The sequence below is a fragment of the Panthera onca genome, assembly GCF_046562875.1.
Source record: "Panthera onca isolate mPanOnc1 chromosome E1 unlocalized genomic scaffold, mPanOnc1 haplotype 2 h2.Chr16_ul_2, whole genome shotgun sequence".
In the NCBI taxonomy this organism is placed as follows: domain Eukaryota; kingdom Metazoa; phylum Chordata; class Mammalia; order Carnivora; family Felidae; genus Panthera; species Panthera onca.
The window spans coordinates 1,172,370-1,196,995 of NW_027675816.1; the positions used below are offsets into that span (position 1 = coordinate 1,172,370).

At 43.5% G+C, this 24,626-nt stretch overlaps 1 protein-coding gene across 1 annotated transcript in view; it reads left to right on the forward strand.

The window, feature by feature from the left end:
- The window catches only part of LOC144614258 (uncharacterized), a 53,533-nt gene that overhangs the window by 5,688 nt on the left and 23,219 nt on the right, over positions 1-24,626 (forward strand). The window contains exons 2-11 of the mRNA XM_081794761.1: positions 3,513-4,031; positions 4,557-4,799; positions 5,106-5,476; positions 5,570-6,701; positions 6,953-8,037; positions 8,395-9,365; positions 11,633-11,704; positions 16,975-17,046; positions 20,890-20,961; positions 21,680-21,760. Coding sequence (XP_081650887.1) covers positions 3,513-4,031; positions 4,557-4,799; positions 5,106-5,476; positions 5,570-6,701; positions 6,953-8,037; positions 8,395-9,365; positions 11,633-11,704; positions 16,975-17,046; positions 20,890-20,961; positions 21,680-21,760 — 4,618 coding nt within the window. The remainder of the gene's footprint in view (positions 1-3,512; positions 4,032-4,556; positions 4,800-5,105; positions 5,477-5,569; positions 6,702-6,952; positions 8,038-8,394; positions 9,366-11,632; positions 11,705-16,974; positions 17,047-20,889; positions 20,962-21,679; positions 21,761-24,626) is intronic.

Here is a 24,626-nt window from a genome sequence, read left to right on the forward strand (position 1 = left end):
CTTATTAAGAATTTTTGCATCCATATTCATCAGGGATATTGGCCTGTAGTTCTCTTTTTTTACTGGGTCTCTGTCTGGTTTAGGAATCAAAGTAATACTGGCTTCATAGAATGAGTCTGGAAGTTTTCCTTCCCTTTCTATTTCTTGGAATAGCTTGAGAAGGATAGGTATTATCTCTGCTTTAAACGTCTGGTAGAACTCCCCTGGGAAGCCATCTGGTCCTGGACTCTTATTTGTTGGGAGATTTTTGATAACCGATTCAATTTCTTCGCTGGTTATGGGTCTGTTCAAGCTTTCTATTTCCTCCTGATTGAGTTTTGGAAGAGTGTGGGTGTTTAGAAATTTGTCCATTTCTTCCAGGTTGTCCAATTTGCTGGCATATAATTTTTCATAGTATTCCCTGATAATTGTTTGTATCTCTGAGGGATTGGTTGTAATCATTCCATTTTCATTCATGATTTTATCTATTTGGGTCATCTCCCTTTTCTTTTTGAGAAGCCTGGCTAGAGGTTTGTCAATTTTGTTTATTTTTTCAAAAAACCAACTCTTGGTTTCGTTGATCTGCTCTACCGTTTTTTTAGATTCTATATTGTTTATTTCTGCTCTGATCTTTATGATTTCTCTTCTTCTGCTGGGTTTAGGCTGCCTTTGCTGTTCTGCTTCTATTTCCTTTAGGTGTGCTGTTAGATTTTGTATTTGGGATTTTTCTTGTTTCTTGAGATAGGCCTGGATTGCAATGTATTTTCCTCTCAGGACTGCCTTCGCTGCATCCCAAAGCGTTTGGATTGTTGTATTTTCATTTTCGTTTGTTTCCATGTATATTTTAATTTCTTCTCTAATTGCCTGGTTGACCCACTCATTCGTTAGTAGGGTGTTCTTTAACCTCCATGCTTTTGGAGGTTTTCCAGACTTTTTCCTGTGGTTGATTTCAAGCTTCATAGCATTGTGGTCTGAAAGTATGCATGGTATAATTTCAATTCTTGTAAACTTATGAAGGGCTGTTTTGTGACCCAGTATATGATCTATCTTGGAGAATGTTCCATGTGCACTCGAGAAGAAAGTATATTCTGTTGCTTTGGGATGCAGAGTTCTAAATAGATCTGTCAAGTCCATCTGATCCAATGTATCATTCAGGGCCCTTGTTTCTTTATTGACTGTGTGTCTAGATGATCTATCCATTTCTGTAAGTGGGGTGTTAAAGTCCCCTGCAATGACCACATTCTTATCAATAAGGTTGCTTATGTTTATGAGTAATTGTTTTATATATCTGGGGGCTCGGGTATTTGGCGCATAGATATTTATAATAGTTAGCTCTTCCTGGTGGATAGACCCTGTGATTATTATATAATGCCCTTCTTCATCTCTTGTTACAGCCTTTAATTTAAAGTCTAGTTTGTCTGATATAAGTATGGCTACTCCAGCTTTCTTTTGGCTTCCAGGAGCATGATAAATAGTTCTCCATCCCCTCACTCTCAATCTAAAGGTGTCCTCAGATCTAAAATGAGTCTCTTGTAGACAGCAAATAGATGGGTCTTGCTTTTTTATCCATTCTGATACCCTATGTCTTTTAGTTGGTGCATTTAATCCATTTACATTCAGTGTTATTATAGAAAGATATGGGTTTAGAGTCATTGTGATGTCTGTATGTTTTATGCTTGTAGTGATGTCTCTGGTACTTTGTCTCACAGGATCCCCCTTAGGATCTCTTGTAGGGCTGGTTTTGTGGTGACAAATTCCTTCAGTTTTTGTTTGTTTGGGAAGACCTTTATCTCTCCTTCTATTCTAAATGACAGACTTGCTGGATAAAGGATTCTCGGCTGCATATTTTTTCTGTTTAGCACACTGTAGATATCGTGCCAAGCCTTTCTGGCCTGCCAAGTTTCAAAGGAGAGATCAGTCACGAGTCTTATAGGTCTCCCTTTATATGTGAGGGCACGTTTATCCCTTGCTGCTTTCAGAATTTTCTCTTTATCCTTGTATTTTGCCAGTTTCACTATGATATGTCGTGCAGAAGATCGATTCAAGTTACGTCTGAAGGGAGTTCTCTGTGCCTCTTGGATTTCAATGCCTTTTTCCTTCCCCAGTTCAGGGAAGTTCTCAGCTATAATTTGTTCAAGTACCCCTTCAGCACCTTTCCCTCTCTCTTCCTCCTCTGGGATACCAATTATGCGTATATTATTTTTTTTTAGTGTATCACTTAGTTCTCTAATTTTCCCCTCATACTCCTGGATTTTTTTATCTCTCTTTCTTTCAGCTTCCTCTTTCTCCATAACTTTATCTTCTAGTTCACCTATTCTCTCCTCTGCCTCTTCAAGCCGAGCCATCGTGGTTTCCATTTTGTTTTGCATTTCGTTTAAAGCGTTTTTCAGCTCCTCGTGACTGTTCCTTAGTCCCTCGATCTTTGTGGCAAGAGATTCTCTGCTGTCCTGTATACTGTTTTCAAGCCCAGCGATTAATTTTATGACTATTATTCTAAATTCACTTTCTGTTATATTATTTAAATCCTTTTTGATCAGTTCATTAGCCGTTGTTATTTCCTGGAGATTCTTCTGAGGGGAATTCTTCCGTTTGGTCATTTTGGAGAGTCCCTGGCGTGGTGAGGACCTGCAGTGCACTTCCCCTGTGCTGTGGTGTATAACTGGAGTTAGTGGGCGGGGCCGCAGTCCGACCCGATGTCTGCCCCCAGCCCACCGCTGGGGTCACAGTCAGACTGGTGTGTGCCTTCTCTTCCCCTCTCCTAGGGGCGGGATTCACTGTGGGGTGGCGTGTCCCGTCTGGGCTACTTGCACACTGCCAGGCTTGTGTTGCTGGGGATCTGGCGTATTAGCTGGGGTGGGTAGGCAAGGTGCACGGGGGCTGGAGGGGCAGGCTTAGCTCGCTTCTCCTTAGGTGATCCACTTCAGGAGGAGCCCTGTGGCAGCGGGAGGGAGTCAGATCCGCTGCCGGAGGTTTGGCTCCGCAGAAGCACAGAGTTGGGTGTTTGCGCGGAGCGAGCAAGTTCCCTGGCAGGAACTGGTTCCCTTTGGGATTTTGGCTGGGGGATGGGCGGGGGAGATGGCGCTGGCGCCTTTGTTCCCCGCCAAGCTGAGCTCTGCCGTCCGGGGGCTCAGCAGCTCTCCCTCCCTTTGTCCTCCAGCCTTCCCGCTTTCCGAGCAGAGCTGTTAACTTCTGACCTCCCAGACGCTAAGTCGCGCTTGCTGTCGGAACACAGTCCGTCCGGCCCCTCGGCTTTTGCCAGCCAGACTCGGGGGCTCTGCTTGGCCGGCGAGCCGCCCCTCCGCCCCGGCTCCCTCCCGCCAGTTCGTGGAGCGCGCACCGCCTCGCCGCCCTTCCAATCCTCTTCCGTGGGCCTCGAGTCTGCGCTTGACTCTGGAGACTCCCTTCTGCTAATCCTCTGGCGGTTTTCTGGGTTCTTTAGGCAGGTGTAGGTGGAATCTAAGTGATCGGCAGGACGCGCTGTGAGTCCCGCGTCCTCCTACGCTGCCATCTTCCGGAACCTCCTAAAACTGTAGGTTTAGATCAGGCCGAAGATCACCAGTCATTTGAAATACTTGTTCCATCTCTGGATAGTCAGAGTTCAAAGCCAACAAAGTTTATTGTTTCACCCCTAAACCTGAAGAAAGATCTAGCTCAGCATCGAAGGCTTGCCAAAGTTGTTAGAACTCCAAACCAATTTGCAAATAAAGAGCACCTACAACAACAGCTGCAGGATGATTATTTAGATTCCAATATGGGTCTCCTGTATCCTGAGGAGAACCTACCTATGGGTTTCCCAGGGGGACCAGATCAACTTCCAAACTTCTCTGAGGAGGCTGAAATTCCTCCACCCTTACAGAAGACCCCAAATCATCTAGAGTCCCCTGAGGAAGCTGAATCTTTTTTGCCCCAAGGGGAGGCTCAGGCTCAGCATCCAGAGCCCTCTGAAGAGACAGAAACATCTCTACTTGAGCAGGAGGCTCCATCTCAGCGTCCAGAGTCCCTTAAGGATGGAAATTCAGCAAACCCACAAGAGGCCCCAGCTGAGCCTTCAAGTACCCCTGAAGAGGTCGAACCTTCTTCAGTCCAGCAGGAAGCCTCAGCTCACCCTACAGAGGCCCCCGAGGAAGTGGAACCTTCTCCAACCCCCCAGGAGGCCCCTGCTCAGCCTCCAGAGCCATCTAAGGACATCATATCTCAACTGTTAGCACATCATGAAGTAAATGTGCTATCTCCAAGTCAGAGTGAAGCTCAGAAGCCAAGCTTCCCCAATGTCACTGTTAAACCTCTGGATCTTACCATAACTCTAACTCAGCCTGCGGAGCACCCTGAGGAGGCTGGACCTACCCCAGTCCAGCAGGAGGCCCCTGCTCAGCCTGCAGAGCGCCTCGAGGAGGTTGAACCTACCCCAGTCCAGCAGGAGGCCCCAACTCTAGTTCCAGAGTTCCCTATCGAGTATTTAACTCAACTTGCAGTAAGTGATGAGGTGACATCTCTACCTCTAGGTCAGTATCCAGATTATTTAATGTTTCCCAGGGTTATAGGTAAGCCTTTAGATGTGGAATTTACCACAACTCCAGGGCCTGATAAAGGTGTTGAATCTTCTATAGCCCAGCAAGAGGCCCCACCTCAGCCTCTTGAACATACTGAGGAAGCAGAACTTTCTCTAACCCAGCAAGAGACCTCGGGTAAGCCTCCAGAGGAGGTTGAGCCTTCAAGTGAGCAGGAGACCCCAGGTCAGCCTTCCGAGCCTCCTGGGGTGATTGATCCTTCTCTAAGGCAGCAGGAGACCCCAGCTCAGCCTTCAGTGCCTCCTGAGGAAGGTAAGCCTTCTCTAAGCAAACAGGAACCCCCAGCTCAGCTTCCAGACCGTTTTGGAGAAGCTGAACTTTCTCCAACCCAGGAGGAGGCCTTAGCTCAGCTTGCAGAGCTCCTTAATGAGGCAGAATCTTCAACCCAGCAGGAGACTCCAGCTCAGTCTCCAGGGGAGATAGAATCTTCTGCAACCCTGCAAGAGCAACCAGCTCAGCCTCCAGAGCTGCCTTCCAGGGAGGTGGAACCTTCTCCAACCCAGCAGGAGCACCCAGCTCAACCTCTATGGCATCATAAGATGACAGTTTCACCTCCAGGTCACTACCATGATCAACATTTAAACCTGCCCAATGTCAGTGTGAAACCTCCAGATGTGCAGCTTACCATGACTGCAGAACCCACTACAGAGGTGGGACCTTCTGCAGTTCGGCACGAGACTATAGCTCAGCCCTCAGTGCCTCTTAATGTGGAACCTTTTGAAACCCAGCATGAAGCCCCAACTCTGCCTCCACAGTCCCCTGAGGTTGAATCTTTGCCAGTTCAACAGGAGACTCCAACGCAATCTCCAGAATCTACCACACAGGAGAAACTTCCAACACAGCAGGAGACCCCAGTTCAGTATCCAGAATATCCTGGAGAAGTTGAACCTTCTACAACCCAGCAGGAGGCCCTAGCTCAGCAATCACAGGCCCCTGAGGAGGGTGAATCATCCTCAACCCAGGAGGAGGCCCCGACTCAGCTTCCAGAGGCCCAGGAAGAGGGTGAACCTTCCCCTCTCCAGGAGGAGGGCCAGGGTCAGCACCCACAGGCCTCCGAGGGGAGTGAACCACCTACAACCCAGGAGGAGTCCCCAGCTCAGCATCCACAGACCCCTGAGGAGGTTGAATCTTCAACCCAGCAGGAGGCTCCAGCTCAGTATCCTCAGGCATCAGAGGAGGGTGAGCCTTTTCCAACCCAACCAGAGACCCCAACTCAGTATCCAGAGCCCCTTGAGGGGACTGAGCCTTCTCCAGCCCAGTCAAAGGCCACAACTCAGCATCCAAATCCCCTTGGGGAAGTTAAACCTGCAACCTATCAGGAGGCCCCAAGTCAGCATCCACAGACCTCTGAGGAAATTAACCCTTCTGCCACTCAACAGGAAGCCACAGCTCAACATCCAGAGCCTTCTGGTGAGGTTGAACCTTCTCCAACCCAACAGGAGGCCCCAGCTCACTCTCCAGAGCATCAGGTGGTAACAGTTTTTCCTCAAGGTCAGAATCAAGCTCAGCTCCTGCTGTTGCCTAATGTCACTGTTAAACCTGTGGATTCCTCAGTTACCATGACCTCAGAATCCACTAATGAGGTTGAAGCTTCTCCACTCCGAGAAGAGGCCTCAGCTCAGTCTGCAGTGTCCCCTGAGCAGTTGGAACCTTCTCCAATCCAGCAGGAGGTCCCACATCAGCATCCAGCTGCCCCTGAAAATGTTGAGCCTTCTCCAATCCCGCAGGGAGTCTCCACTATGCCTGAAGATCTTCCTGAGGAAATTGGACTTTCTCCAACCCGGCAGGAGGTCCCACATCAGCATCCAGCGCCCCCTGAAAATGTGGAATCTTCTCCAGTCCAGCATGAAGTCTCAACTCCACCCGAAGATTTTCCTGAGGAAATTGAACTTTCTCCAAGCCAGCAGGAGAGCTCAGCTCTGCCTCAAGTGCCTGTTGCAAGTATAGAACCTTCTCCAATCCAGCAAGAGGTCCCAGCTCAGCAACCAAAGCCCAATGAGGGGGTCGAGTCTTTTCCAGTTCAGTATGAGCATCCAGCTCAGCCTCCAGGGTCCTCTACAGATGTTGTAGCTCAGTCTCCAGTACAGCATGAGGTGACATTCTCACCTCCAGGTCCAGGTGAAGATCAGCATCCAGTGTTGCCTAATATCACAGGTAAACCTGTGGATCTGAGGATTTTCCTAAGTCCCCAGGCAACTAAGGAGGTTAAACATCTTCCAGTGCAGCAGGATGTCCCTGCTCAATCTCCTATTCCCCCTGAGAAAGTTGAATTTGCTCCAGCTCAGTCCAAGCATCTTTCCCAGTCTCCAGAGTCCCCTGAAGATGAGTCTTCTCCAGGCCAACAAGAGGTCCTAGCTCAGACTCCGGACCCCCCTAAGGCTGTGGACCCTGCTTCAGGCCAACAGGAGGCCCCAGCTCAGTCTGTAGTCCCCCAGCTGGCCCCAGCCAGCCTTCAGAGCCTCCTGAGAAGGTAGAACCATCTCCAGTTCAGCAGGAAGTCCCAGCTCAGCCTTCAGAGCCCCCTAATGAGGCAGAATCTTCTCCAACCCCGCAGGAGGCCCTGGTTCAGTCTCCTGTCCCCCAGCAGGCCCCAGCTGTATCTCCTGAGCCCCCTAAGGAGGTAGAACCTTCTCCCACACTGCAGGAGGCCCCAGCTCAGCCTTCAGAGCCCCCTAATGAGGCAGAGTCCCCAACCCAGCAGGTGGCCCCAGCTCAGTTTCCAGTCCTCCAGGAGTCCCCAGCTATATCCCCTGAGCCCCCTAAGGAGGTGGAACCTTCTCCCACACCTCAGGAGCCCCCAGCTCAGCCTTCAGAGCCCGGTAATGAGGCAGAATCTTTTCCAACTCAGCAGGGAGCCCCAGTTGTATCCCCTGAGCCCCCTAAGGAGGTAGAACCTTCCACACAGCAGGAGGCCCCACCTCAGCCTTCAGACCCTCCTGAGAAGGTGGAACCATCTCCAGTCCAGCAGGAAACCCTATCTCTACCTCTCGAGCCACTTAAGGAGATAGAACCTTCTCTAACACAACAGGAGGTACAAGCTCAGCCTTCAGAGGCCCCTGAGAAGGTAGAACCATCTCCAATTCTGCAGCAGTCTCCAACTCAACCTCCGGAGCCCTCTAAGGAGGCAGAAACTCCTCCAGCCCAGCAGGAGTCCCCAGTTCAGCCTCCAGAGCCACCTGAGGAGGTTGTAGCACAACCTCCAGTCCATAATGAGGTGACAGTTCCACCTCTAGGACAAGAGCAAGCTCAGCATCCAAACTTGCCCAATGTTACTGTTCAGCCTGCTGACCTGGAGCTTACTGTAACTCCAGAACCTACTGTGGAGGCTGAGCAGTCTACAATCATGCAGCAGACTCTAGCTCCTCCAGAGGACACTGAGGTGACACCTCCACATCCAGAGCAGGTCCAGGCTCAGCATCCAAATTTGACTGAAGTCAGAGTTCAGCCTTTAGACCTGGAACTGACCATAACTCCAGAACCCACTACAGAGGTTGAAACTTCAACCACGCAAGAGATCCCAGGTCACCCTTCAGAGCCACCTAAGGAGGTTGTAGTTCAGCCTCCACTGTTTCAGGAGGTGACAGTTCCAACCCCAGATCAGGATCAAGCTCAGCGTCTGTGGTTGCCGAATGTAACAGTTCAGCCTTTGGACTTGGTGCTTACTGTAACTACAGAACCCACTACGGATGTTAAACATTCCTCAGCCCTGCAGCAGACTACCGCTCCTCCAAAGGACCTTGAGGTGACATTTCCACATTCAGAGCACATTCAGCATCCAACCTTAACTAAAGTCACAGTTAAACCTTTGGACCCAGGGCTTACCGTAACTCCAGAATCCACTACAGAGACTGAACCTTCTCTAACCATGCAAGAGACCCCAACCCAGCCTCCAGAGCCACCTAAGGAGGTTGTTCAGTATCCGTCCCAACAGGAAGTGACAGTTCCTACTCCAAGTAAGGATCAAGGTCAGCAACCAACATTGCCCAGTGTCACAGCTCATCGTGTGGACTTGGGGCTTACCATAACTCCAGAACCTACTACAGAGGCTGAACATTCTACACCCGTGAAGGAGACTACAGCTCCTCCTCCAAAGGACCTTGAGGTGACACTTGCACATCCAGAGCAGGTTCAGAGTCAGCATCCAAACCTGACTGAAGTCACAGTTCCACCTATGGACCTGGAACTTACTGTAACTGCAGGATCCAGTGTGGAGACTGAACCTTCTCCAACCATGCGAGACACCCCAACTCAGCCTCCAGAGCCACCTAAGGAGGTTGTAGTTCAATATCCATTCCAGCAGGAAGTGACAGTTCCAACTCCAAGTAAGGATCAAGGTCAGCATCCAGCATCACCCATCATCCCATTTCGTCATGTGGAGCTTACTATAACTCCAGAACCTATTACAGAGGCTGAACATTCGACAACCCTGAAGAAGACTACAACTCCTCCCCCAAAGGACCTTGAGGTGACACTTGCACATCCAAAACAGGTTCAGAGTCAACATCGAAACCTGACTGAAGTCACGGTTCCACCTATGGACCTAGAAATTCCTGTAAGTCAGCAACCAGAGTCATTTGAGACAGGTTTTCCTCCAACAACTGAACATCCTGTGGTGCATTTTGTAAAGTATACCTCAGAAAAGGCATACACAACTTTAACTTGGCAACCAGAACAGAATGCCACCACAGACCTCAAAATATGTGAGCGCTGTACCTGCAAAGAGGAGACACTGTCGTGTGTTGGTCTCAGCCCACAGCAGAGGCTCCGCAGAGTGCCCGTGCTGGAGCCCGACACCTACAACGGCACCTTCACCATCTTGTAAGAATCGCCTTTACTTGTTTGTTCTCTGCCTCCTGCTTGACATGGCAGTCTCTTCCTCAATGTCGTCCTGGGCCTTCCTCATCTCCCCAACCACGTTGACTGACTTTCTGTTTTTACCTTTTCTTTGTCAACTATCCCTTATCTTCATTTTCCTTTTTACTACTGTTCGCCCTTCTGCAATCTTTTACTTGTAATTGTCCTTATTCTTTTTCCTTATCCAATTTTTAGCCCCATTATTTCATTCCTTAACCTCTACTCTCCCATTTTTGCTCCATCCTCTATAATAGGATACAACAGAGTAGTGAAGAGTAGAGATTCTGGAACTAGATTGCCTGCGTTTGGGCCGAGGTCTGTCATCTATTAGCTTTGTGACTCAGTTTCCTTTTCTGTGAAATGGAAATTATGATAGTTACCATCTCATGGGATTATGGTGAGATCTAGATGAGGTAATACATATGAAGCACTTGGATCAGTGCCTGGCGAAATATGAGTGTTAGCTGTTATTATTTTGATTCCCCAGACCTCATCTTTGACGCCCGGCCTTCCACATACAGTACTCAGTTTGGGCCCAACCCAAGAGTAAGTACTATGGGCGCCACACTAGGATGAAATCGTCTTCAGAACATGAAATGACAGGTGGGAAGAAAGGAAATGGTCATAAAAAGGGAGGTGGCATGTAATTAAGTACTAAAAGAGGTACCATGGGTGTTGGAATTCAGCAGACTCTGTAATCAGCGGAGTATGGAGGTCAGGGAGAGCTGCATGGATAAGCTAACACTTTAGCTGAGACTTAAAGAGTGGCTCTGATGTGTTAAATAGAGAAAAAATGGGTATAAGTCTAGGCAAAGGCACGGCTGCAGGAATGATCAGGAATTAAGAATTAGGTTAAGCAGTTAAAGATCCAATTACGAGAAACCTTGACTATCAGCTAGAGAGGTTTGAACGTTAGATTCTGAGTTATAGAGAGCCATTGAAAGTTTTCAAGCATGAGATATACAGAACGCTGAAACAGGATTATTTTCAGTTCCCCATATAGGCCGATCTGGAGAGGAGAGCTTGATCCAGCGAGACCAGATAGAATGTTCTAACAAAACCTGGGAATAAAGTAACAAGGGGCCGACTCAGAGTGGCTGAAAAGAGTAGAAAGAAAAGCCTTGAGAGCACTGCAAAGGAGGAAGTGACAAGATAGACTAACTGATGACAGTCGCGGGTGGGGTGTGCACGGGAAAGAGAAAACTCAGATATTACTCTGAAACTTCTGTCCCAGATAAGGAGAATGATGGAAGTTGAGGCATCTTTTACCAGGGAACACAGAGCAACCAGAAGGCTTCAGGTTGACTGGAAATGTCCACCAGGCACATGGGCAGATGGGTATCTGTTTTGAATTTATTCCTGACTCCCCTGAAAAAAATGTGTATATAAACTGACCAGGTAAGCTGTTGCTGAGGGAAGAGGACAAAACTAAAGGTAAAGATTCAAAGTCATACGCAGAGTTAGCGGTTGAAACTGAACCTCAGGCATTTAATAGCTTCTCTTAAACATGTGTAATTCATGGATACATGAATTATCATGGATACTTTTTTTTGTTTTTAATGTCACAGGTATAGAGGATAAAACGTGAAAATCCCACCCCACCCTCCCTACCACTCATAAGATAACTCCTGTCACCTTTTTGGTGTGTGTCCTTCCTTCCCATCTCTTTCCTTTGCATTTTTTCCTAATTTCCTAATGAGGGGATACTTTTTAATTCCTTGCCCAGTGATTTGTTGCTTTTCCCTATACAATATGTCTAAGAAATCTTTCCATGTTAGTTATTCTAATTTCTAACTTCCCTTATCCTTCTAACACCTAGAGAGGTTTCAGTAGAGGGCTTCTTTACATTTGTTTGCTGATAATGGTAAATTTTTTACCATTTTTTTCGTTGAATTATTATTTTCTCATTGATTTGTGGAAGGAACCATTTTAGACACATAAGTGATTTGGGGGAAAAAAATACTTATCTCCAGAGTAATTAACAGGCGTTATCTACCCAAGGAATGGAACAAATAGGAAGTTCAGGTTCTAAGGAGCTGGCTTGTTTGTGCCAGTGGCCCCACGCTATCTCTTTATTAATTGCACCACCTGGGATGCTGATAGCCGCGGAAATTAGAAAGTTGGCATTTACTGCATTGGAATATTCCCCACAAGGTTGCCAGTGATTCTTTTATTTATTCTGTTCATTCCTTTCCTACCTATTCAAGGATCTGAACTGTGTTTCTTCACAGAAATTTCCAAGGAAACTCTATTTCTCACATTGATGAAAATGTATGGAAGGGATACCGTTGGGCTGAGAAACTGTGAGTATATTCTCTCCAAATACGAATACAAAAAAAAAAAAAAAAAACCAAAAAAAAAAACTAACTGCATTCTAAGGTCCTTCTTGGTCCAGAACTTTGAAGTCAGTAGCTCTGAGGAAAGGTGTTTCCCCTTCCATATCCCAACTCGACCTCTACCGATTGCAATTCTGTGTTAATTTTTTTTTTAACGTTTATTTATTTTTGAAACAGAGAGAGACAGAGCATGAACGGGGGAGGGTCAGAGAGAGGGAGACAGAGAATCTGAAACAGGCTCCAGGCTCTGAGCTGTCAGCACAGAGCCCGACGCAGGGCTCGAACTCACGGACCGCGAGATCATGACCTGAGCTGAAGTCGGCCGCTTAACCGACTGAGCCACCCAGGCGCCCCATCTGTGTTTATTTTAAAAATTAAATTTGGCAGGTTCCCTTTAAAATTAGAATCAATTTCAACTTATTTTCCATTATACAAGGAATACGTGATTATAGTCTCAATATATAAAAATGAAATAACAGGGGGGCCTGGGGGGCTTATTCGGTTAAGTGTCCAACTTCGGCTCAGGTCATAATCTCAACGGTTCGTGGGTTCAAGCCCCACGTTGGGCTCTGTGTTGACAGCTCAGAGCCTGGAGCCTGCTTCGGATTCTGTCTCCCTCTCTCTCTGCCCCTCTCCTGCTCATTCATTCCCTCTCTCTCTCTGTCTCAAAAATAAATAAACATTAAAAAAAATTTTTTTGATGAAATAACAGATCTAGTGAACACCTGCCTTATGTTCTAATCCCCCCACTGCTGGGATAGCCACTACTCTGGATTTAGTATATATCCTTCCAGACCTTTTTCCATGCATTTGCCTACATACATATTTACAGCAAAATAGGTTTGTTGTGTGATTTTCTTATCTTTTTTTTACATAAATTGTAACATCCTACAACTCGATTCTTTTGCTTCGTGGTATGTCTTAGACTTTTTTTCTTCCAGTACATAGAGGGTTACCCCATCCATGCAAGCTGCTGCATAATATTCCATAGTATGAGTGTATTACGATTTAGTAATTCCCCTCCTGATGGATGTTTAGGCTGTGTCCAGTTTTCTTATTACATGCATTGCTGCATGGACCACCTCATACATGCATCTTTGTGTACGTGGGTGGGTATTTCTGTAGAATAGATCCCTGGAAATGGAACTGTTGGGATGAAGACGATGTCGATATATACAATTTTAATTGCCCTCAAAAAAGGTGTGCCAATTTACACACCAATCCATACACCATGACAGCATTCATTTCCTCCTACCCTCCCACTCTTGGATATTCTCCATTTCTTGGCTGATCTGGTGGGTGAATAAAATGGGTCCCTTCTGAATTTGAATTTTTCTGATTACGTATACATTTAAATATCTCTGTATGTTTCCTGGGCATTTGTGTTTCTTGTCTGAATTTTCTGTCCTTTGCCAATTTTGTTGTTATCTTTTTTTTAAATTGATTTGTAGAAAAAGTCAGTGTAGACACAAGTAATTTTGGAAACAATATTATACTCAAAGTAACTGACTGGCATTTTTCATGACAGATTGTGTGTCATATCATTAGTTCAACTTGGGTAGATAAGTCATAAATGACTTCTGAATTAATAATAAAAGACATAACAGTCATAGTAATCTAAATGTAGGGATTATGATCCCCCTAAAGTAGATTCCCCCCTGCCCCTTAGTCTGATAACCTTACTGGTAAGGGACAAATGGTAGAACAAGGTAGTTGTTTTCTTATGAATTTTATGAATTTCTTAAATACTATATATAGTTTATATTTTCTCATGATAGTATCTAACTTGGAGATCTTATTTCCCAAACTTGTAAGAAAAATGAAAGTAATTTGGCACAAGGAACAAGAGAGAGTGGAGAGAGTGGGTAGGCTGAGGGACAGGGGTAGGAGAAAAACTTTGAATTGTGTATTATATACCTTTGGAATTCTGAGCCATGCAAATATATATTACCTATTAAAAAAAATAAACTGAAATTAAAAAAATATTTTTTGAAAAGCGTGTATTTGGTAGTTTATATACTAGAAGATGAATCTGGTAAGATTTGATGATTCTTAAAAAATTTTTAAATGTTTATTTATTTTTGAGAGAGAGAGAGAGAGAGAGAGAGAGAGAGAGTGAGCAGGGAAGGGGCAGAGAGAGAGGGAGACACAGAGTCCAAAGCAGGCTCTAGGCTCCGAGCTGTCAGCACAGAGCCTGATGTGGGGCTCGACCCCACAAACTGTGAAATGATGACTTGAGCCGAAGTCAGACACTTAAGCAACTGAGCCACCCAGGTGCCCCAAGATTTGATGATTTCTAATTCAGCTTGAGGGTTATGCCTTGTAAGACAGAAGTTTTTAACTATGGGTCAATAGTCCCCTGGGGCAGGATTTTTAACCTTTTTTTCTATATATCAAATTTTTAAAAAAATTTTTTTTAACATTTATTTATTGCTGAGAGACAGAGCATGAACAGGGGAGGGGCAGAAAGAGAGGGAGACACAGAATTGGAAGCAGGCTCCAGGCTCTGATCTGTCAGCAGAGAGCCCAATGTGGGGCTCGAACCCACGAACCGTGAGATCATGACCTGAGCTGAAGTTGGACACTTAACAGACTGAGCCACCCAGGCACCCTTCTATATATGTATTGATGATCTGCAGAAGCTTATGTTCTTGGGATAATGTTTTCAAATGTATAATAAGTTAAAATATATAGGAAAAGGAAATTATGTGGAAATAGAGTTTTCAAAAAATTTTTAAAAAGATTAGTGATATAGCAATAAATCTGCTTCTGTTAGAATATTAAATAACAAAATATAATGGTACGCCTACTAACTATTATAACTTCAAGGTACTGATGAGAATAAATGATATTTTGAGATATCCATGCCAAATATGTGATATGAAAATATCTGATTTCTGCTGGGGACCAAATTAACTACACTAATCTGTGGTTTGTTGCCTACATTCATAATGGAAGGAAATGCTAATTCTAGTTAGAGGTTTGTGAAAATAGAGATGTGATTCTATTTCCCATCCAAGTTTGGCACCCACAAATTCAGTCCATTCTATTCACAGACCTGAGCCCTAAAGGGATGGTCTGCAAATTGAAATCGCATGCACACCTTTGCACGTATTCAAGAAAGTGCAGTTTTCTAGGGAAAGGGTCCATTCCATAGCTTTTATGAAATTCTCAAAAGGTTCTTGTCTCAAAAGATTGAGTCACAAATTGGGGCGGAGGTGGAGAAAGACATTTGTTTTCCTGTGAAGTTGTACTTATTCTCATAAATGATGATAAATGAATGATTTGTTTTAATTAAAAGTAGTATATTTGCAAATTGATACCTGTCACTTTCTGAATTCATTCAACAAATATTTATGGAGCATCTCCTATGTCCCAGGAACTGTTTTACATGCCAGGGATATAAGCCCAAGAACAAAACTGACCAAATATCCCACTTGTCAAGGGGTTTACAAATATATAATATAAAAACAAATATGTAAATATAATAAATACATAGAATTTCAAGTATTGGTAAGAAATCAGTGGCCAGATCTCTCAAGTTTTCTAATTTATTCAACGACCGTTTCTGCTGCTCATAGACTGAGTTTTTTACTAATGATAATACTTTTCATTCATATAATCTTGAGTTGGTTCTTTTTATTAGATGTACTGTTTACCTCTGTCTGAGGATATATTAATGATGCTATTCTACATTTTTTATACTGTTCATTTTTGAGAGAGAGAGAGAGAGAGAGAGAGAGAGACAGAGTGCAAGTTGGGGAGGGGCAGAGAAAGAGGGAGACACAGAATCGGAAGCAGGCTCCAGGCTCTGAGCTTCAGCACAGAGCCCAGTGCAGGGCTTGAACCCATGGACTGCAACCTGAGCCGAAGTCGGATGCTTAACCGACTGAGCCACGCAGGTGCCCCATTAATGTTGGTATTCTCAAATCCTTTTGTGTTTTCTCTGTTAACTGTGTCATTGACTATAAGCTGTTATATTTGTTTTTTATTTTCTGTCCTGAATAGAATTGGCTTTCTCACTCCATTTGGTCATTCCTGAGTGCAATTTATCTTTGTAGTTGAGATTTGACTTGCTTCTGTTTTCTGGTCCTAAGGAAGAGGTGAAATGAACCACGGGGCTTGTTATTGGTGACAGGTCCCCCTGAGAGTTAAAGAAGAGGTGGGAGGTGACTTCTAATGGCTAGTCAGAGTGTATACCCTTCCTCCAGGGTTCTGGGACCCTGCCCCCTTCTAACACCAATGGCTCCTGCCTGGAAGAAAACACCCTTTGCTGCCAGATCCAAGGAGGAAGGATGTGGGCTTGATGTGCTGTCCTTGGTCCTACTGCAGTATCCCAGCTAATCACCCTGTAGGTGGCTCCAAGGCATTTCTGGTGGGGAGTGTTTGTAGAGCTACTCCCTTGGCTTTGAGCTAAGGTTGTGGATTTTCTAATTGTATCTTTTCTAATCATCCTTAGGGACTTTGGTGGAGTTTGGAGTTTGGTAGAGACTTGGCATGTTTCAATCTGCCAGCTTGAAATAGCACAACCTCTTAGGAAGACAATTTTGTACCCCTGTTAAATCCTGGAGAAACTTAGGCAAATGTGTACTAGGATATAAACAGAAAAATGTCCAAAGCAGCACTGTTTATAATAACTAAAAATTAGAAAAATCTAGTATCCACCAACAGTAGAATGAACAAATAGTGTTACACGGGTATTTACTCTATACTTATTAAACTGAGCATTTATGTTATGTGCATTTTATGCACATTTTTAGTTCTCACAGATATTTTTTAGTTGGGGAAAAAAATTAGATGGCTTTACTTGTAGCACTGATATGGTTATAAATAGGGCTTCCACAATAAAATTTGGGAAAAGAGAGGAGGAAGTGGCAGTTCTGTCCATGTTTTTGCCACTCAGGGCTGGGTTCTAACAGAGATTTTGTGATCCAGAGAGTAGGCATTAAATGTACATTTTGGTGTGAAGAGTGGATAGGGGTGTGTGTGTGTGTGTGTGTGTGTGTGTGTGTGTGAGAGAGAGAGAGAGAGAGAGAGAGAGAGAGAGAGAGACAAAGGAGTATGTGAGAAGAAAAGATTTGAATCAAACAGCAGAGATCACCATCCCTACATTAAATAAGAATTAGTGTATTTGGTGGCACCATTACCCAGGTTTCTCTCACATCTAGCGGTCCTGTGTAGCAAATAGTTGTAGTTATTTTGCATTTTGACCCAGAAATGACCTTTTCATTTTGCAGAATTCTCAGGGACAATTATCTGACCGAATTACATAAAGACACATTTGAAGGCCTGCTATCCCTCCAGTATTTGTAAGTTAATCAGTTCATCATTTATTATGAGTTTTTAGTTATATTATTTATTAAAAAATACAGGGTTCAAATTGGATAATTGCAACAATTTCTTCTAACAGTAGAATTCTATAATTCTCTATAGTGGAATTCTATAATTCTCTCTATTAAATTCTATAACTCTGTAAGTCTGTGGGGACCCAGCCCATCTCTAGCATTAAATACCTCCTATGCATTTTCAACTTTTTAATTTTATAGACAAGATATAGGAAAAAGCCCTTCAGTTGTAGAGGAAAAGGGGTAATGAAGTCTGAGCAATTATGGACACCCATATGAACCTTGTTATGTAAGTGTTCATATACCATCTGCTTTTATTTATATTTATTATTTATGGCCCATGGATCAAATCCTGTGTATGGTCTGTCTTGATACAACCTATGAGTTCAGAATGATTTTCATGTTCTTAAAGGGCTGTAACAGAGAAAAGAAGAGAAAGAAACAGAGAATATGTGACAGAGACCGTATATGGCCTGCAAAGCCTAAAATATTTACTGTCTGGCCTTTACAGAAAAGGTTTGAAAAAGTTGGCTTAGTAAAATGAGAGGAATTGAAGTTAACCTCAAATTGTCACCTACAAGACAAGAAAATATAGAACACTTACATTAATTTGAATGCCATTAACCCAGAATTTTTAAATAATTTAATCTAAATTAAATATTTAAATATTAAATATTTAACTAAGCAGGTGAATTATGTAAGCAGTATTACCAAGTACATATTAAATTATTAAGAGATTAAGGATTTCAGTGTGGGAAATTTTATTAGTTTATTTTTTTATTATTATTTTTTATGTCATTTATTGTTAAGTTAGCTAACATACAATGTGCACTTGGCTTCAGGAGTAGATTCCTGTGATCAGTGTGGAAATTCTTATGCCACCATAAAAATAGATGTTTAAAATGATGGTTAAGGGGTTGGGGCTCCTGGGTGGCTCAGTTGGTTGGGCGTCCGACTTTGACTCAGGTCGTGATCTCACAGTTTGTGGGTTCGAGCCCCGTGTCGGGCTCTGTGCTGACAGCTCAGAGCCCGGAGCCTGTTTCAGATTCTGTCTCCCTCTCTCTCTGCCCCTCCCCCACTCATGCTCTGTCTCTCTCAAAAATAAATAAACATTAAAAAAATGATGGCTAAGGGGCACGTGGCTGTCTCAGTCATTAGAGTCTGCAACTCTTGATCTCGAGGTTGTAGGTTAGAGCCCCATGTTAGGTATAGAGATTACTTAAAAAAAATGAAATCTTTAAAAATATAATGATGGTTAAGTGGTATAGTTAGAAATGTTTACACTAAACAAACATCAGAAATGCCTCTAACTTCGCTAATTACAGAATAAACATCTCTCCAGCCTCATTGTCAAGGAAGAAATGTTTGCATATATCTCTGTACATTAGACATACAGAGATACTAATGTTCTTTGCTATGGAGGTTCAGTGTTTATTCTTTGTCCATGCCATGCAAAGCTGTGTATTTCATTAATCCTTTTTAAAAAATTTTTTTAATGTTTATTTATTTTTGAGAGAGAGAGAGACAGAGTATGAGCAGGGTAGGCACAGAGAGAGAGGGAGACACAGAATCCGAAGCAGGCTTCAGTCTCTGAGCTGTTGGCCCAGAGCCTGATGCAGGGCTCGAATTCATGAGCAGTGAGATCATGACCTGAACCGAACGAAGTCAGATGCTCAATCGACTAAGCCATCCAGGTGCCCCTCATTAATCCTTATTAATGATATGCTTTAGAAAATAGATTCTTCTTGCAAATGTGGAAGGCTTAAGGGTAGTGAGTAAAAAGAATCTCATATGACACTAAAAATAGCCCTTCAAATTATCAAACCTTCCAAGTCTTAGGGGACAACCACTTTGTATTGGTCTTCTTGGCTACCTCTGCCATCTGGGCTCCAAACGTTACAAACACAGTTTGGAGAAAACCAAAAGAGACAAACTGCGCAATGGATAGGGCCTTTCATTATTTCTACTATGAGGTACTTTGTAAGCCAATTATTTCATGTCAGGTGAAGTGTTCTCATTCATTTATTCAAAAAAAATGTGAATCAAACCTAAAAAAGAATGTGACAGGCCCTATGCCCAGTACCATAGGCACGCAGATGGTTAAGACAGGCTTCCCACCCTTGTAGGAACTCATGATTTCACAGGGAAAATAAACAGAAGCTTAAACCATAATGCCTAAGCACTAAATGGATGATGAAGCACTGACAAAGTGCAGAAGAGGGAGCCACAAAGTCGTAAAACCACATTTCTTTTCAGTCGTTTTGCTCCTTCTACTCACTACCCAGCTGTTAATTTATTTTATAAATATTTGAGTTTGTTCTTTGTCCATGCATCAGTTTTAAACACAGTAGACAACGCAGATGAGCAAGACTAGTCCATACTTTCATGGAGTTTATGCCCAGAGGAAATGGAATGCCAGAATAACTATATTAAGAAGAAATTGGGGCACCTGACCGGCTGAGTCAGTAGAGCATGCGACTCTTGATCTCAGGGTCGTGAGTTCAAGCCCCAGGTTGGGCGTGGAGTCTACTTTAAAAAATTAAAAGAAGGAGAAGGAGGAGGAGGAGAGGGGGAGGGGAAGAAATGGATTTGGGCAATGAGAAGTATAAGTTGTTTTTGGAACACAGAAGGGGGGGGAAGACTTCAAGTTGGATCAGGGAAGTTACTAGAGAAATACTGTTTGAACAGAACCTTGAATGGCTATGACGTATCATCAGATAGACATCTTGGGAAGAATATGCTTGCAAGATAGAGTGAGTGAAAGGCAAAATGCAGGAGAAATTTCTTTGGTATCTGTAGAGTAGGAAACTAGAGCCGGATTTAGGATTTTGAAGGCCTTGGATGATATGCCAGGCTACCGTGTTATCACAGCAGTGCTCTAGGACAAACTTTAGACTGCACCAGGGTCACCGGGAGGCCTTGTCAGAACACAGGTTCCACCTCCACAGTTCCTGATTCACTCAGTCCAGAGTAGAGCTGAGAATGTGCATCTTGAGTAAGTTCCCAAGTGACTCTGATATTTGAGAACCACTCCTGGAGAATTAATCTGGTGACTGTGTGCAGTATAGATTAGAATGGGAGAGACCAGAGATGAAAATGCCAGTCAGAAGATGGTGGTACCCATGTAGGTGGAAAGTGAGGGACTCGGCTGAAATCCATGGAAATAAGAGGGTCAACCATAATCAAGAATGGGTGTTTCCAAATAAAAATCCAGGACCGTGTTGTTTTTTTGTTGGCCCCACTTGCAGCTGAAGCAATTGATAAATTCATAGACCGTTTAGGCAACGTACAACCAAAAATAAATTTCTATTAATATGATAATATAATTCTGAGTTCGTTCAAAGTTAGGTATTGATTAGAGGAGTAACTTCTTTTCAAGTTAAATGAAAAGGTATCTTTTACCTCTTCTGGTATTGACTTGGTGTCAAGAAGTAGAACTAAACCAGGAAGGTGTGCTAATGTGAGAATATCCCTTTTAATGTTAGAAATTATATGTGGCGATCACAACTTTGAGCTCATAATTTAGAAATTGATGAGGCCACAAACAGTCATTTAATCAATTCTTCTGCTCTCAGGAAACATTACTTCCAAGATCTATCAAGATCTATAGTTGTATATTTTATGTATGAAGATCACAAAGGTGAGACTCTTAAGAAAGGTGAGGACAGGGTTAGGGGCTCTGGAAGGTTCAATTAACAATTCCTAATACTCAGAGTTTAGCCAAAAGCTACTTATTCAATACTACCATCCTACTAATTAGATATCTTATAGCTAATTGAGGCAATATTTTCCTTTTCCTTTTCCTAGAGATTTATCCTGCAATAAAATACAATCTATTGAAAGACGTACATTTGAATCACTACCTTTTTTGAAGTTTATGTAAGTTACAAATATAATTTCATTATATTTGGAATTTGTATTAAACTTAATTGTAAACCTCTTTGTTATTCATTTGGAATGAATGAACCTTTATTAGTCGAAAGCTACTAAAATTATGTAGCAAATCTTTTTTTGTCTGTGGCAAAGTTTGGTGTGAGAGTTATTATAGAGATCAGAGTGAATCGTTCTAGAGCAGCAGTTCTCTGCCAGGGTGATTTTGCATCCAGGTGACACTTGGTAGTGTCTGGAGACATTTTTGATTGTCAGACTGTAGATGTGCTCCTGGCATCTAGTGGGTGGAGGCCAGGGCTGCTGTCACACCCTACAGTTCACAGGGCAGCACCCCCCCCCCCCCATAACAAAGATTATCCAACCATAAATCTCAACAGTGCTAAAGTTGTGAAACGTTTTTCTAGAGAAATAAACTTACTTCTCTAGAAAAAAATACTTACTTAACACAAGTATTTATTGAGCATTTACTGATTTGTATCTAATGCACCACATGTATAAACATGAAAGTATAAATCTTTCATGCAAATATTTTTTTAAAAAGGCAAGTATCTTTCCTAGTGAGATTTCTTTAGTGTATGGAGAGAGTATTGTGGTTATGTTTCATTATCTATAAATTAGAATCACTGCCAAAGGATAAATATTCTGAAAGAATATCTTTTTTTTCTCTTTGTTTGTCTTGTTTTTGTGTGTGTGTGTGTGTGTGTAGAAATCTTGGTTGCAATTTACTCACCGAACTGAGCTTTGGAACATTTCAGGCCTGGCATGGAATGCCGTTTTTACACAAGCTGTAAGTGAAATAGAAAATGAATACATGTAAAAAAAAAAAAAACTACATGTAAAAATATCATACAGTGATTGGTTAGGTGTGTGTTAATAAACCCAGTATGAATTCTGGAAAGTAGGTCTTAAAATCCATTTTTTTTTCAAATGAGGAAACTAAGGTACAAAGAGGCCAAGAGACTTGTCTTAACTCCTAAATGGCACTCTCTGCCCTCCCTCATACCCAGCTTTGTGTGGGCAATGAAAGCCCCAAGCAAGTAACACCCAAGTCAGTATTATCATGGGAATTCGTGACAGTGATGCTTCCCCAAGGTGTGCATGGTCCTTGAAATCCACTTTTGAATTTAACTTTGATTCCTGCTCATGTGCAAGTTTCCTATGCAAAAGAGAACTTCAAAGAACTAAGTTTAGCACAGAGTTCTCCAGGCAGCAAAAGGTGTGGGTGCTTCTTGAGCCATCAGGAAAGCAGAAAGAACTCCTGAATGCCTGCCACAGGGCACTGCTCTCCATGTGTTTTCTTTCCTGACCACTCTTCAATTAAGAAGTATGTTATTCCCTTTCAGCCGGAAAATTCTGTGATTTCTCTGTAAAAAAGCAAATCATACTGGACATGTTCAGTGGCCTGAGGGGGATTTTTAGACTCAAGGTTGAAGACCCTCCTCTAAAGCAGACGCTGGAAAAGACTGTCTTACTGTCTTGTGGTTCAGAAATCCGATTTCACAGCTTATCTTCCGTTAGATGAAAGTGTTTACGGTGTGTCCGGAGCTGGAGTAAGTTCCTGCGGGTGCCCAAGAGCAGGGGCCTCCTCTCTCCTCTCATTAATTTGCTGATGCCTAACTTGGGGAAAGAATACTGAGGGTCAGTTTTTTGTTTTGCCGGCATGCCAGAGAACGGGCTCATTGAGTTTCTCCACCAAGAGGTTTTAGTGGTGTCAATATAATGTCTTAAAACTCACCACCTCTACTAAGCATCTTATAACACCGAGAGTCTCTTCGAAGAATCTGAATTTCATAGTTAGGTAGGCAATACAGGACAAAATAGGGTGGAATCCGTTGATAACAATGAATGAATTCATTGAAAAACACTCAGTGCCACGCGCACTCTATGTCGACAGTGTACTAAGTACTGGGGGTACAAAGAATACACAGGGACTGTCCCCAAGAATCTTTCATACTGGAAGGAGAAAAAGATGGCCGTTGATGGGAAAACGTATGTGAGCCATGCTGGCATCAGTGCAGCAGGGTAACGAGCTAGGGGGTGACAAAGTAGGGGATGGTTGTGGAATAGAAAAGATTTGTTGTGGAAAAGGCAACAACTTGCTTGTGTTGAGTTTCCACGTTCATCTTGATGAAGTTTTGGGGAGATGGTGGGGAGTCGGGAGCCGACGGCCAAGAAAGAATTCTTGAACATGTCTTTGGTGCAAAAAGGTGATTTTATTAAAGCACAGGGACAGGACCGTGGGCAGAAAGAACTGCGCTGGGGTTGTGAAGAGTGACAGGTTATATGCTATGGAATTGGGAGGTCAAGTCAAAAGGGAAGTCTCCAGAGGGACTGTGATATGTGAAAGAGGACTCCTAAGACACCAGAGGCCTTGCTATTGTCAAGCTAAGGTTGTTTTTCCCTCTAGCAAAGCATTAAGACAGTAGGGAGTTCCTGGAGAAATATTTTATTTGCCTGCCTCAAGTATCTGTCAATAGGCTGCAGGTTATAAGGAAATTTAATTTTACCTGAGATTTCCTTCTTGCCTTTGTTCCCCATATCACTATGGAGGGGTGATGTGGGGGCTCCAGGAAGCTGATTCTGTAGGTTTCTGGCGATTAGGCTATTGATAAGATTGCCTTTTTCTTGTAATTTACTAAGATATTTGTAAACTGATGGAAACTCCTATCTTGCCCGACTGAGATCTCTTATCAGTTAACCATTTGTTTTCTTTCCTTTCCTTTGTCCTCGAGCAGCCAGAATCACACATATCCCACCTGGGGCGGGGGCATGTGCTAACTTGTATCTTGCCCTCAACTTGCCTCATGCTCCCTCATCGATCTTACATGACAGAAAAAGGTAATTAAAGAACCAGAGCTAGCTGGTATTGAGAATAAATTAATACTCATGTCATGTGTGTTATGCCCAGAATTCGTGATCCCCAAATACCGCCAGGGAGCCGAGTCCGATGTAAAAGCAAAAGAGCCTTTATTCGAGCTAGCTCGAGCTCAATCCCCTACCTGCACTGATGCAGAGGTGAGATACCGGGGAGAGAGAGCCAGTTTCAAAAGGACAAAGGTTTTATGGGGGCCTAGGGGCAGTTGGTGAGGTAATGGCTGTGGCCTCAGCTGATTGGCTGGGGAAGGGTCCTGGGGAAGAGTGCTGTTAGGCAGGTGGGGGGGGGGGGGTTACCCAAGGGGAGGAGGTGTGGTCAAGGTGAAGGACACAGAACAAGATGGAGTCAGCCGGCGTAGGCCCGCCCTTTCAATGTGGTTTGAATAGAGCTGTACTACTAAAACGAATTCACAGTTAACTTCCAAAAAATTATCACAGTACAGTAAGTGTGTATTGGAGGTTGGGCTCCTTGTTTGGGGCCAAACTTTTCTTTTCTTTTTTCTTTTTAACGTTTATTTATTTATTCTGAGAGAAAGAGAGCATGCGCAAGGGAGATGCCATCCCGTGAATTCAGTCACGTTATTACCTATGTGACTTAATTACTGGGGTGTTTATAAGTTGAAACAATATTTTCTCCAGCATTAAATAAGTTTGTAAACCTTTTGGGCCCCAGCTGAGGTGGATTTATCTTGAACTGACTGAAGCTTAAACTTCAGGTCTTCTCACTTACATAGGCCCCTTCCAAAGTCTTGGGAGGGACCCTCGCAGTTCCTGTACGC